A 14,962-nucleotide genomic window follows, 5' to 3' on the forward strand; every position below is an offset into this window, starting at 1 on the left:
GTGACGATGAGTTTTAACAGTGAGACCCAACGGCTCCGGCGGTGACGAGGGAGAAATACCATTTTGTTTAGCTTTTTCATATGAATACATTGAAGGTTTAGGGTGTTAATTTTTAAGTAAATGAATGGACACATGTCAACTAAATAAGAAGTGAGACACAAACGAGACACCAAAATCGGGACAGGAGACCCGCAGCCGGCAAATATTGCCGCATGCAACTTGCAAAAAAATAATTAAAAACAGATAATGCCAGATAAGCACACAACGAAAAAATATTTTATATGTGCGAAAAAAAAGCGCGGCTTCTCGAGACTTCCATAGATTCGTTGGTTGCCAGCATCTCCTCCTTTTTTGTCACCACCTCCCCTCCGGCCCCAAAACCCAGTACCATCAACTTCTTCTTCTTCAGCCTCTCCGTGTTTTCTCTCCGAGCTCAGAAATCGATCAGGTAATTTCAATTTTCCCTCTGGTTTTTTAATAATATTTTTCTCGTTTAGGAATTTGGGATTTTGATTCGATGAAATCGTAATCGATTTTTAATTGGTTGTGGAATTTCAGAGGTTTTTGTTGTATTTGTGATCTGTCTGGCCGTTTCAGCTTCACTCAGACAATTCAATAATGTCCCATATCTTTTGCAATCGGATCTGATTATTCTTCCTCTGTTATTTTTTGCGAAATCCTTTGTTTTTGACTTGTTTGGCTGCCGGGAAACGCCGAGAAAATCACGAAAGATTTGATCTTTTTTTGTTCCTGATCTTTGAATTCATGTTGTGTTCGGCGTTTTCTCGGCAACCAAACGGATTGTAATTAGAGAATTGTTTTGTTTGTGATGCTTTAAGTGTTTTTTTGTTTGCCTTAACTAAAGCGAACGCGGAAACCAGAGGGATCGAGACCGCGAAAGGGCTCAGGCCAGGTCCGGCGGCAATAAATCCAAGCCCAAAAACGACGGATTAACCCCCGAACAACGCCGCGAGAGGTCCTTTTCTTTGAATTTCATGCCTTTCAAGCTCAATGCTTGCTTGTGATTCAATTCTGAAATTGGGATTTTGTTTGCGATTCAATTTTGAATTGGGATTGTGTTGGTGATTCAATTCTGAATTGGGATTTCGTTTGTGAATCAATTGTGAATTGGATTGTGTTTGTTTTACAATTTGGAATTGGGATTTCGTTTGTGAATCAACTCTGAATAGGGATTCTGTTTGTTTTCGGCTTAGGGACGCCAAAGCGCTGCAGGAGAAGGCGAAGAAGAAGGCAGCGGCCGAGCAGGCCAGAGGGATCAACGCCGGTGGGAAAAAATGAGATGGGATGGAGATAGTGTGAAGATTAGGGACTAGATTAAATGGGATTAATGTGATTGTGTGTATTGTAATTGTATGGTGTGGGGGTGGGAATTAGCAATGGCGAAGCTAGAAATTTTCGGAAAAGGGGCGGGATTTCAAAGGGTAAAAGGTCGTCAAAAATTTAGACAACCAAATAGTGGATAATATTAATGTTTGTTATAATCTGTAATTATCAAATGATCAAAATGCCCCTGATGATGGTGTCTTAAATCAGTATAGGTTGAGTTGTGACTCTTCGGAAGAGCAAAATGATAAAATGTTGTCATATTTGATAGTCGTGACTTTCTACTGCACATTTCAAGAATGATCAAGAGAAAGTTGTTATGCCTAATATTTTATAATTCCAGTTTATAGCGAGAAGCATTTGTTATACTTGGTCATTTATTGATTTGAATTCCTTGTATAGTTTGTTGTACAAACCAAATTCTCTATGTATTAGTCTTATATATGGTTCTTTTAAACACCAAAGTGCTCCCAAATCTTATATGGCTTAAGATCATAAATTCATGCATTTCATTATAAGAACTGATTGATAAAAAAATCCAGATTAAAATAAACAAAAAAGAGAGAGGAATAAAAAGAAAAATCTAGCACAATAATACCTAAATAATAATAAATTGTTTTTTTTTTTTTTGCTGTTTTTTTTTTTTAACTGTTTTACTTAGGGATGCGCTGCTCTAATTGGAGGTTGAAAAGTAAAAGGTCCCAGAGGGAAGAGTACGTGTCTCGTACATGTCTCATCTCTAATTACGTCCACCCACTTAACTATAACTTAACACTATTAAATTTAATTTATAAAAAATAAAATAAAACATCAACAATAAAATAAAAAGTTAAAAACCCACCACCGGAAGTCATGACCTTCTTCCTCCCCTCCAATACCACGACCTCCTTAGCCCCAATCCAACACATCAGCCATGATCTAGCCTCCTCTGATCAGGTATCAAGGTCGTCCTTGGTGGCGTCAATCTCGTCGGTTTCAGTAAGTCAGAAGATTGTGGAAGAGAGACAGCAGCAGCAGCAGAACTAGAACCGGACAGCAGCAGCAGCTGAACCAGTCTGGTTTTCTGGCGAGGGGAGGGGCTAAAACGCTCTCCAGACGTGTTTTTCCGTTTTATCTGAGGTTATTATATTTCAAGTCTAATGAACCAAAAAATGAGGCTAGATCTACTATTCGGACTAATAACTTCTTTTCTTGGTAACATAAAATCGGGCTGCATCTAGCCTAAAAAAAAATGGGTTCCAAAAAAAATTGGCAACTCATGTGAGCAAAATTATATCACGTTCTCTCTATTTGCGAATACATTTATACTCTCTTTTATTCTTTCTTTCTTTCTTGATTTTTTTTTTTTTTGGCAATTTGTATAATTAATGATTGTTTTAAATTTCATAAGAATTAAAATTTCAAATTGATTTTACGTTCATGAGCATTAGTAGGTGAAATTTTTAAATAAATGTTTTTTCAAAATTATATGATACTAATTTACCAATTGGTGCTAAGTAAATTGTTATGTTGTATGTGAAAATATCAATTATTTCAGAGAGCGAAGTGAGAGTTTGTATCTTTCAACGGATGAAATTGAGATAAGGGAATCTAATCAAACGAACTGTTCATAAGTGATGAAATCTAATTTTGTCACAATTTGAACTTTTTTAGGTTAACAGATTCATAAAAAATTTTAAGATATCACGTCCACAAATCAACTTACGAAAAGTTAACACAAAAAAAAATATCGCATAATCAAATTACTACATAAATAAAAGGGTAAATTACACAGAACTACCTCAACTATTGGGTCATTAACAGTTTCATACCTCGTCTTTAAAAAGTTTCAATGTCATACTTTTTTTACGAAATTATTCAATGTTCTACCTCCGTTACATTATCTGTCAAAACCTCCGTTAAATGCTAACCTGGCTTATGCGGGGTCCCATCCTCTCCACATATGAACTTCCACGTGGTCTGCCACGTAGATTTCCCGTCAAAATTAATTTCCACGTCATCTTTGAAAAACAATTTTGGATTTTTTTTTCCAACTAAATTTCTTCCCGCAAAAAAAAAAAAAATATTTTAAAAAATTAAATTCTTAAAAGGTCCAATTTTGGAAGATAATACAACCTAAAAAACCAGATGGAAATTCTACATAAACACATGATCCCACATCAACACATGATGTAAGCTAGAGATGAACACAAATCCTACATAAACACATGATATAACCAAAAGATGAACACAGAGTCCACTTCAAACATTTAATCCATCCAACATTTACAAAGATATCCATTTCACATCCTTAAATATCCCAAAATGTACAGTGCACTGATTCAAAAAACCTACTGTCAAATCCATCTAGCAAAACAGTGCAAAACAGTGCATTTTCAGGGTTCCAAATCAATTCAAAAAACCAAAAGAAATTCAATGTTTGTGATATCTAATTCCAGAACCTATGTACCATAATTTCAATTCCTATTGCACATAAAACATGAACTAAAAAACAATAATTTGTTACAATTAGTAGCATCTTTAGGTATTGGTTTGCCTTGTCTTTCTCTGCTTGGTGGGTCTCGGTGAATGAGCTTCAGGATTTGCAGATGAACCATCCCTTGTTTGTGATGCCTAATTTCAATGTTCATTACAAAAGGTCAGATGCAAAGCAAAGTTCTAAACTAAACTTGTTGTTGTAAATGAATGAGAGGATTAGGTTTTTACCTTAGATTTCCTTGTCCTCTTTCTCGGAGCAGCTTCGGCTGATGATGATGTTATCCCTTGTGCTACTGTGGATGCCTATAACAAAGTATAAAATCATTCGAGCACATGTATTAAAGGATTAAGGATTAAAGGATTAAAGAAAGTACAAAATGTTACCTGTTTGTCCTTTGGAGGAAGATGTCGATGATGGGTCCTTGAATTATGTCTTTCTTGCTTGCATATAATACAGTTCAAAGGACCTTGCCCTTTCCTTCCTAGCTTAAGTGGCTTAGGAGGAAATTCAGGATTATTTGGTGGGTTGGTGGGAGTTTGTTCACCATCTTTCTCCAATTCAGTAGCTTCTTTGTTTCTCTTTTTTCTTGGTCTTCCAGGTTGCCTTGTATATAATGGAATCAAGATTGGTGGGTTTTCAGTATCATCCCACGATGACATACCATTCATTGGCATTATTAAGTGAGAATAAACTTCTAAGTACCATGCCTTTGAATAGTAAGCATCCACATAATCCTCAGGTTTTTCTCTCTTGAAATGGATGGCAGATATTACATGGTTGCAAGGTATTCCTGTCAAGTTATACTTCCTACAAGAGCATGTTTTGTCAACCAAGTCCACCACATATTGCTCTCCACCTCCAGCATCCACTTGAATTTGGTCCCTCCTGACCCTTGTGCAATGCATCTGCCACTTAAGAGTTTGGCTTCCTCCAACTTCTTCTTAATCTTAGGGCAGAAATCTCTTACTTGCTTCATCATTATACCTTGCCTCATTTGAATTCTCCGTCTCAACATATTGTGAATCATTTGTAGCATAGTTGGCTTTTACCTTGGCACTAGTATGACTGCATTGAATGATTCACACAAATTATTCAGCAACATGTCACACTTTGGATAGGTATCAAAGTGGGACTTGCTCCATTGGGTTGCAGGTTTCTTAACTGTTGTTGTTTGGTAACTGCCCATAGAGTTCAAAGTCTTCCCCTTGAACAAATTCTTATAGTTTGTGTACAAATGCCTCACACTGAATCTGTGGTGGCATTAAGGGAGAACCTTTTGAAATGTTGGAATTAGCCCATTTTGCTTGTCACTGATAAATGTCCACCTATCTTGGTTTTCTATACCCACATCATCAACTAATAGTTGTAAAAACCAAATCCAAGCTGCCTTATTTTTCATTTTCACCACTGCATAAGCAATAACCCATGTCTCATCGTTTGGATCAATGCTAACAGCACATAGCAACTGCCCACTATGTAAAACCTTTAAGTGGCACCTATCTAAACCTATCAAATGTCTACATCCTGCCTTAAAGCCTTCTTTGCATGCCCCAATGCAAACATATATCCTCTGAAACCTTCCCTCATCCACTTCAACTTCACAGTGCTTCCAGGGTTAGTCATTCTTACTTCTTCAGCAAAATCCCACAGTTTTGTATATTGCTTTGCATGTTTCCCTTCAATAATCTTGAAAGCTTTATTCAATGCCCTATAAGTCTTCATCTTTGTACAACCATGATTCCACTTGGATTCCACAGTGGATAAAAAGGATTCGACAGGCCATATGAGATTGAGCTTTATCCGATCCAAGTACAAATCTGTGAGTAAAGAAGTAGTCATATTCTTATTTTCCCAAGTCCTCCCACATGTGTGGTCATCAAAGACTATCTTGACTTGGATGTTGTTTGATCCATACATCTTACCAGCAGAACACATACAAGGGCAGTCTTTTGCACACTTGGTAATAATCTTCAACTTCTTATTCCAATGAAAATGAATTTCCCCATATCCATTCACCAAGGAATACATCATCACGGCTCTCTTGAATTGCACATTGTATCTGAAAATAAGCCCTAGAGTAAATTTTGGATTCTTCCTGTCCGTTTTCTAATTAAACTCTGGATAATGCTATCTTTTTTTGCCTCATTCGTCATCTTCAGAACGTACACTTTCTAGATCATTAAAATTATAATCTGGATCATGAACCAGATTCACTTCCCCATCTCCAGTTTCTTTAACCTCTTGATTTCTATCCCCTCCTCCTTCATTGACTTGCTTTTCTTTTCCTTCATTGCTCTCCTCAGTTTGCCTTTTTTTCCTTTTCTAAGATTGTCTTCGTGTTCTTTGTTCATATTGCACCTCATGTGCTTCCTGAATCACATCATACTTAGCAAAATTTGGGTTATCTTCATCATTCCCATAATCACTCTCTACAAAGTCACTATTTTCTTTAGAATCTTCTTCATCACTTCTTTCTTGGTCTCTTTCAAAATCAAGAGGTACATCAAATAAGGTATCACCTTGTTCCCCTTCACCTTGTTCACCAACTTATACATCTTCATCCTCAACTTGTTCATCAACTTGTACACCTTGTCCTTCACCTTGTTCACCGACTTGTACACCTTGCTCACCAACTTGTTCAGCAACTTGTGCATCTTCAATCTCAACCACACTTGTACCTACCACCTTTTCTTGGTGAAAACCATCATCCAAGCACATAACCGTCACCTTTTCTTCAACAGATACCCTCTTATTATCGGAAAGTCCTTCAATAGTTAGCAACCCCTTTCTTTTTCTTGGTTTACAAGTCCTTGCCATAACATCTTCTTCCTTATCACTTAATTCCACAATAACCACTGTGCTTGGATCGATGCACTTCATAGACTCCATAAAATGTTGTTCCTTGGTAAGGGCTTCTTTTGTAAACAATTCTTCAATGTACATGTCTAATAGTCGAGCCTTTGGAACAAAGTTGCACATCTTCTATACATCGACATCACTCTGAATGGGCTTCAAACCATTACTAATATCTATGTTAGGAATCTTGTAGTAGTAGTTCATGAACATGTCACTATATCCTAGACCTTCCACCATATCATCTATCACAGAGAGTGACATTAAGTCCTTGTCGCAATAATCAATATAATCAACTTTCTCCCATGGTAGTATTCATGACCGAGCTTCCCACCATGATGCAAACAAATTGAAAATAGTTCTGGATAACTTGAAATTCACAAAAAAAAAAAAAAAAAAAAAAAAGAAGAAGTTAAAACCCTAGAACCACAGCCCACCCGAAATGTAAACAAAACAAAGTCCAAAACACATCACAGAGGAAAACCCTAACCCCTAACCCCTAAACCATAACCCCTAAGCCCTAAGCCATGATCCCTAAGCCCTAAACCCTAACCCCTAAACCTTAAGCCCTAAGCCCTAAGCCCTAAGCCCCCTAAGCCTCGTAAGCCCTAAACCCTAACCCCTAAAGCCCTAAAGCCCTAACCCCCAACCCTTAACACCTAAGCACTAAACCCTAAACCCTTAATCCCTAGGCCCCAATGCCTAAGCCCTCCTAAGCCCAAACCCCTAAGCCCTAAGCCCTAGACCCTAAACCCTAGAGCCGTAACCCCTAACCCTAGAGCCCTAACCCCTAAACCCTCCTAAGCCCAAACCCTTAAACCCTAAGCCTTAACCTCTAGGCCCTAAGCCTTAAGCCCAAATAAAACACTACATCTTCTTCACCAACAAAAAAAGCACTAAAACGACCCTAGTTAGTACAGCCAACAAACCTTAGGACCACACCTACCCCAAATACAAGCAATTGCAATTCAACATATTCAACAAACCTTAGGCCCACACCCACCCTAAACCACAAAATGACCCAAAAGGGCTCTATTATCCAACAAATCAGTAAACATTTTGAATAAATTTGAATTTGAAAACAACTCACCCATCTTCAACAAACAAAACACCAAAAAGACCCTCCATTATTCCACTTGGCAGACTAAACAAAACAAAAGCACCCAAATTTAAGCTTTTGTTTGTTAAACAATTATCCAAAGGACCCCCAGGACCATTGGCACCCATACCTTTTCCCCAATAACAAAATACAAAGCACCCACCGGATCCCTGGACCACCAGCACCCAAACAAACTTTTTCTCAACAAGAATAAACAAAGCACCCACATGACCCCCATTCTACAACATATAAGTAAGCATTTCCAATAAACAATCAATGAAACCCACATATTGCCAACAAAGATTTTGGAATCAACAAACCCAGAATAATGGGAATAAAAAAAGGGAACCAACGAAGCACAAAACGAACTGAAATTTGTACTTACAATAGGTAGTCATCGTTTTCTCGGGATCCTCGCGCACATTCCACCCCATTTCAATTCCTTCGAAATACTGTCAAATCTTTTGAAAACCAGAAAAACTTAGGGTTTTCAACAAAAATGAACAAAAGGAAGGTAGGCGAAGACAAGCCATAAACAAAGGGATTTTGCTGAATGAACTAATGATCGCGATTTGGCCGATGATTTGGGACGGGTGATATGAAATTAGGGTTAGGGTTCTTTGATTTGGGAACTGGAACGATGAAATGGAATGAAATTGCACGGTTCACGAGGGAAAATTTAAAAAAAAAATTTGTTATTTAAATTTTTTTTTAATATACACGTGTCATGCTATTAGACGATCCACGTGTATCAGGAACCAACGTGGAAGTTCATATGTCGAGAAGATAGGACCCAGCATAAGCCACGTCAGCATATAACAAATAAATTGACAAATAATGTAACGGAGGTAGAACATTGCAACAAATTTATAAATAAGGTATGCCATTGAAACTTTTTAAAGATGAGGTATGAAACTGTTAATGCCCAATAGTTGAGGAAGTTATGTGTAATTTACCCTAAATAAATATATATAGTTCCATATAGATCTCAAAAGAAATAACCCCTCGTTGGGAGAGATTCTTTTATAAAACCTCAAGGATTTCTCAGAGCTCTAAAATAGACTATATCCACTACTTTTCCAATTCCATATAGAGCCCCTCATTAGAGATGCTCTTAGTCCTTTCAATGTCGAAAAACAATGCGAACTTTGAACCTAATGGCCGAGGTAGGAACTAAGTCAAATACTCTTATACCCCATCAATGGGACTAGGATTCTCTTCCCTACTCTTTCCATCCTCTTCCATCCTCTCCTTTCACATTCTCTATTTTGTATTTCTCTTTCTATAACACATTAATATAAGATGTTGACGTGGCTTAACCGTGACCGTTCAAATAGGAGGGGAGAGAATCATACTCCCACTTAATGATGCCAACATGCTTACAATGAAGATGAGTTTGTACCTCTATAACCCAAATTTATTACCTTGCCAGCAACTTCTCTTTGATTAGGAGAGAACTATGCAATCATGATTTTTTTTTTTTTGGTCAAAGGAAAGATTTCCATTCCAACAAAAGCACAAATACATAATGGTCCAGATACATCAAGTCAAAACAAAAGAACAACAGGACTAGAAACCTTAAAACCAATGCCCAAAGTGAGCAGAGGGCCCAGTGCAAAAACCATACAAACCAAAAAACCTAAGTAATTTACACCCCTACCATCACCATAACACCTCAGATTCTCCATCATCTTGCAGCCTAAATTCCGATCAAACAAATTCCCAGGAAGGAGAAAACACATAGCTCCATCATTCCATCATTCTTGAACCAGCACCAGACAATCCGCCACCACATCACAAGAGAAACTAATAGGGAAGCCGATAGGAAAACCAGAGGCATCCGTGCAAACAAAGGCACACAAGTAGAAGGTGGTGGTGTAAACACCCGAGCTAGAACTCTACGCACCTTCCGGCAAATCCGCGTCAAAACGCGTTTAGGAGATATAGTTGTAGATCGAGAATGGTGTGAAAACAAGGGGGGATGAAGCAAATTTAGAGGATGAGAAAAAGAAAGAAACGAGAACATGGTGGAAGGAAATAGGAGGAGTGGGAAGAAATTAGATCTCTGAAACATGGATGAAAGGAAAGGAGGACAATAAATTTGAAGAACGAAGCTTAGAATTGCAAAGTTGAACACCAACAGACTGGATGAAGAATCAAAATATAGTAGGGGAAATATAAGCAAAATAGAAGGGAAACGAACTAGAGGTTGCCGTTGACCCCGACCATGCCTGGGGCTGATGGCTGAACGAAAATCGGATCGGGAAAGCTCACACACAAACAATGCGAAAAGTTCTCACAGAGAGAAAAGAACTCTCACCAGAACGGGAGAGAAGTTTTTTATGATTGTTTTTTTTTCTTTGGTCATACAACAAAACACTAGGATTTAAAAAACCAAAAAAGACCTTGCAATTAAAAGAAACCAATTATCAACTTTTTCAACAACAAGTAGTTGTAACTTGCTTGCTTTGATTCGAAGAATTGCAAGAAGATTGTTGTAGCTAATTTACTTTTTCACCATGAGTTCTAAACTTAAAACATAATAGAAAATAAACTAAAAAAAAAAAAAAAATTCAACATATCTATCAAAACATTTTTAATCATCTTCAAGAGCCACAATATCATCAATGGCTACATTCTCTAGCCCTCGAAGTTGCTTAAATTGATCGACATGTCCCTGGTATTTTGAATACAAGTTTTTCACTCTAATATCAGAGCTATTAGAGATTTAGTTGGAATGAACGTAAGATAAATAAAGGGTAATGCTAACGTTTAATTATAATGTGTGGGTTTATTGATAAATTTGAGTTTTATTATTAGTTTTATTTTGTACTTATTAGTAATTATGCAATACGGTAAAATAGATAATTAACATTTAAAATTTAAGTTGAGTATAGAAAGAGGTAACATGGGGTTTAAATACAATTTCCCATCGAGAAAAGCTTCATGTCATTAATAAATGCCTTCACATAAAACTGGAGGGACTTGAGTGTGGTTTGCTCGTATATATCATTAGATTTAGACTCATATGACGAGATCGGGTGAGGCCAAATATTGGGACCCTAATTTGTATGAGGAGTGATGGATGATGTGGCAATACAAGCTCTGGATGCTAAAATTTCATGTATAAAAAGTATGATATTTGATGTACTTTGGTCTCAACGACCTCATGTTAATTTCAAGTGTAAAAGTGACATTTCTATCAAAAATTTTCTTCACGAACAAGAGTCACGAACGAAACCAAAACTCCAAAACCCTTTTGTGATGATTGTGATAAGGAAAGAGAAGTGAATTATACAAAATCGTTTTATATTTCTGCACATTCATATTTATTTTTAGCTCTTGAATTTAAAGAATGAAAATCGTTTAAAATATGTCGTTTAATAGGTGCCCTTGCCGTTTTTCCTTTCTCAACGGTATCATAGCGCGCCCTTACTTTCTCACGGTCAGTCTTCTCCACACACACATTCAATCATGGCCTCACTTCCTCACCCAACCCAACCACTTCCTCCGCCGTTTAGCCGTCCACCGCCGCCGTCAACTGTACGGCCACAAATGACACTCAATCCCCATCCTCCTCCTCTTTCTTCCCCTTCAACCAATACTAATGCAAACAAAACGACTTCACTGGCAGTGACTCAGAACAGTCGGAGCAAAATTCTTGAGAGTCAGAAGCTGAAAGATAAGGAGGCGAAGGAGAGGAAAGAGGAGACCAACAACAAAATAGCTTCCAGAAAAGCAATCTCGGTGATACTGCGAAGAGAAGCCACCAAAGCTCTGATTGAGAAGAAGAAGAAGGGGTCCAAGAGGCTGCTTCCAAAAACCGTGCTCGAAGCCCTCCATGAGAGAATCACTGCTCTGCGTTGGGAGTCCGCTCTCAAGGTCGGTCCTTTTTCAAACTTTCTTGTTCGAATCGGGTTTTGGCGAATTGGGTTTTGGGAAATTTTATCTGGGTTTGTGGTTTTTCTTCGCTTGGTTGATTAGAAATGTAGGGTAAGGCGAGGGATTGACGTTTTAAGTACTGGGATTTTGGTGTTTTGTTCGGAACGGGGTAGCCGAAGGGTCTACTCTGCTGGCTTCAAGCAATTTGTTTGTAGGTTAGCATGAACTTTATTTGAATTTTGGTGTTTCGTGCTTAATTTCGTTTTGATTGCTAAGAATGCATAGAAAAGGTTCGATTTTCGGCTTACAGGACCCTTGAAAATCAGAATAATGCTAATTCTGGTAATTGATTTCGATTCTTGTCGCTGTTGATATATTCATAGAGATAGATGAATGAACAAATAAATCCCAAGTTTCATTTTTATTTTAATCTGTGGAGAAATCCTAATGTTCACCGAACAATGCATTAAATATGTTGAGGATTTGAATTGACACAAATTTTTAAAGAAAATTGGTATTTTTTATCATCTACTATGATGAAGAAAGAAACCGACTTGGAATCTCATTCTTTGTCAAGGAAGAAGACTCACTTATATAAAAAATTCCCAATTTACTGTTGCTCAATTTTCTTTCTCTGATTGCACCTTTCTATGATTACACATTTCCCGTCTTTATTGTATCGGACAATGTAATTGTTTATAAGCCTAATATATTATGAGCATCTCTTCTCGTGGTCGTTTTATCCTTTATACTTTCAGGTTTTCGAACTACTACAGGAGCAGCTCTGGTACCGACCTAATGCTGCTGTATACGTTAAGCTAATCGTCATGCTTGGAAAATGTAAACAGCCAGAAAAAGCCCACGAGCTTTTTGAAGCTATGATTGAAGAAGGCTGTGATGTCAACACTGAATCGTACACTGCTCTTGTATCTGCCTATGGTAGGAGCGGCCTCTTTCACAAAGCATTTTCCCTCCTTGAGCGGATGAAGACTACTCCTGACTGCCAGCCTGATGTCCACACTTATTCAATCCTCATAAAATCATGCCTGCAGGTTTTTGCATATGACAAAGTGCAGACTCTACTTTCGGATATGGAAGTTCAGGGGATAAGACCCAACACCATCACATATAATACCCTCATCGATGCCTATGGCAAATCTAAAAGATTTGCAGAGATGGAATCAACACTTGTGGAAATGCTTAGCGAACAGGACTGTGAGCCTGATGTTTGGACCATGAATTCAGTACTGAGAGCCTTTGGCAACAGCGGGCAAATAGAAACAATGGAAAAGTGTTTTGAGAGGTTTCAGAGTGCTGGGATCCAAGCCAACATCATGACTTTCAACATTCTCCTAGATTCCTATGGAAAAGCTGGGAAATATGAGAAAATGAGTGCTGTGATGGAATATATGCAGAAATACCATTATTCGTGGACGATTGTGACATATAATGTGGTGATAGATGCATTTGGGAGGGCTGGTGATTTAAAACAAATGGAGTATCTGTTTAGGCTAATGCGGTCAGAGAGGATCAAACCAAGCTGTGTCACACTTTGCTCACTCGTAAGGGCATATGGTCTAGCCGGTAAACCTGAAAAAATTGAAGGTGTTTTACGTTTTGTGGAGAATTCAGATGTGATGCTTGATACAGTGTTTTTCAATTGTCTGGTTGATGCTTATGGGAGGATGGGATGCTTCACAGAAATGAAGGGGGTGCTTGAGATAATGGAGCAAAAAGGATGTAGGCCAGACAAAGTTACATATAGAACTATGATTAAAGCTTATTCCACCAACAAGATGATTGGCCATGTGAAGGAACTCCGTGAACTTATGGAATCAGCAGAAGGAAGTCAGATGATTTGGTCCCAGAGAGAAAAACCTGACTTTCGGTGACCTCTTTTGCAGGTCGTCCATCCCTGAGGTATACTGTTCCTGTACATTTTCATTGTTTTGAAGCGATTCCTGATCTGTGTACATGAATATTTGAATGACAAACTAAATGCAGTAAGCGTGGTATATGCTAATGCTGTTATATGACTTGTAAAGTGTACTAAGCCTGCAACATTGTGGAATACCATTTTTTAAATTTTAGTGAATCCGTGAATAAAGTAAATTGCCACATGTTATTGTCTTACTGATAACGTATGCAGTCTTTTTATATTCACAGTCCATTCTTTTTAAAAAGAAAAAAGAGAGAGAACGAAAACAAATTCACACGTGTACACATTAAGCACAGACACATCTTGAATAATATTTGGGTTTGAGTCTTTGAGATGGTAATTTGAAAAATTGCTATTAGTAAATTGTAATTGATGAATTAGGTAGTTATTCCAGGTACTAAATTATTTTTCTATAGGAGCATCATCTAAAAGTATTGGAGTGATTAACTAAGTCTGATGTAAGCTCTGTCCTCCAGTTGACAATGTGCCATCTATTTTGTCTATGTTTTCAAATGCAAACCCTTCTATTACGCACACTTGCTTTGCCTTTTCTAGTGTGTCTTTTCACCATATTCATCATCCACATTTGCTTCAACATTATCACCTTCTGAACCATGTTTTCAGGAACCTTCACATTCTTCGTGCGGTGCCGCATTCTTCATCATCCAATTGCTATCTGCTTACAGAGTATTCAGCCATTGTTACATTCTGTGATGTTCGAGCAGTTATTCTTGTGTCCGGTTCTGAGTCCCCACCAGTCTGTTGTGGTTGGCAGAGAAAGCCAGCTAAAGATGGTGAAGATTGGGCAGGTTGAGTAAGTCTTGGAGGTCCATCTGTTTGCTGTATGTGGGTATATAACGCACTAAAAGTGGGTAACGTTGAGTAGGTGTAACACCGTCTTACAGAGAATTCACGAAAACATTTTCTAAAGTTTCATGGGAAAATTCAAAACTAGAATTAATGCAGAAGGAAGAAAGCATTCAAGCCATGGGAAAAACGTACCAAGAATGAATGGGACGGGGTTTCTTGATATCCAAGGAAGAGCCTACTGCAAATCGTTGGTTGAGATTCAGAAAATACAAGTTCTTGTCTGATGAAAGACAACTTAAACGATTACTGTCATATTCGTTTCCTTTCAAAAAAAAAAAAAAAAAAACGATTACTGTCATAAGGTCTGGAGGATAATTATGGGCGTAATGATTACTCTGTGGTGAAAAATTACGTGGGAATGAGAGCTTTGTCATTTGTAGCTAGTAATTATTACCATTCTATGATTTAGTTTTCCCACGTATAAGAAAATTTGAAGTCCTTGGAATTCAAGACAAAAAAAGAATTTAAACTTGAGCCTTCCCACTCAGTGACACAA

General features: G+C 37.7%; 2 protein-coding genes across 3 annotated transcripts; both read left to right on the forward strand.

The window, feature by feature from the left end:
• The first annotated feature begins 264 nt into the window (after positions 1-264).
• On the forward strand, positions 265-1,649 carry LOC137730147 (uncharacterized). Its single transcript, XM_068469214.1, has 3 exons — positions 265-448; positions 866-976; positions 1,215-1,649. Exons 1-3 carry the CDS (start codon positions 282-284, stop codon positions 1,297-1,299), a joined length of 363 nt encoding a protein of 120 aa, XP_068325315.1. The 5' UTR covers positions 265-281; the 3' UTR covers positions 1,300-1,649.
• A 9,488-nt stretch (positions 1,650-11,137) lies between these two features.
• Positions 11,138-14,255, forward strand: LOC137729466 (pentatricopeptide repeat-containing protein At5g48730, chloroplastic). 2 transcript variants are annotated; one of them, XM_068468426.1, is made up of 3 exons: positions 11,138-11,657; positions 12,416-13,577; positions 14,221-14,255. In XM_068468426.1, exons 1-2 carry the CDS (start codon positions 11,250-11,252, stop codon positions 13,547-13,549), a joined length of 1,542 nt encoding a protein of 513 aa, XP_068324527.1. In that variant the 5' UTR covers positions 11,138-11,249; the 3' UTR covers positions 13,550-13,577; positions 14,221-14,255. The 2 variants fall into 2 exon arrangements, with proteins under 2 accessions (XP_068324527.1, XP_068324526.1); XM_068468425.1 differs by lacking the exon at positions 14,221-14,255 and having other exon boundaries at positions 12,416-13,772.
• Positions 14,256-14,962: the final 707 nt, after the last annotated feature.

Source organism: Pyrus communis, chromosome 3, assembly GCF_963583255.1.
Source record: "Pyrus communis chromosome 3, drPyrComm1.1, whole genome shotgun sequence".
NCBI lineage: Eukaryota > Viridiplantae > Streptophyta > Magnoliopsida > Rosales > Rosaceae > Pyrus > Pyrus communis.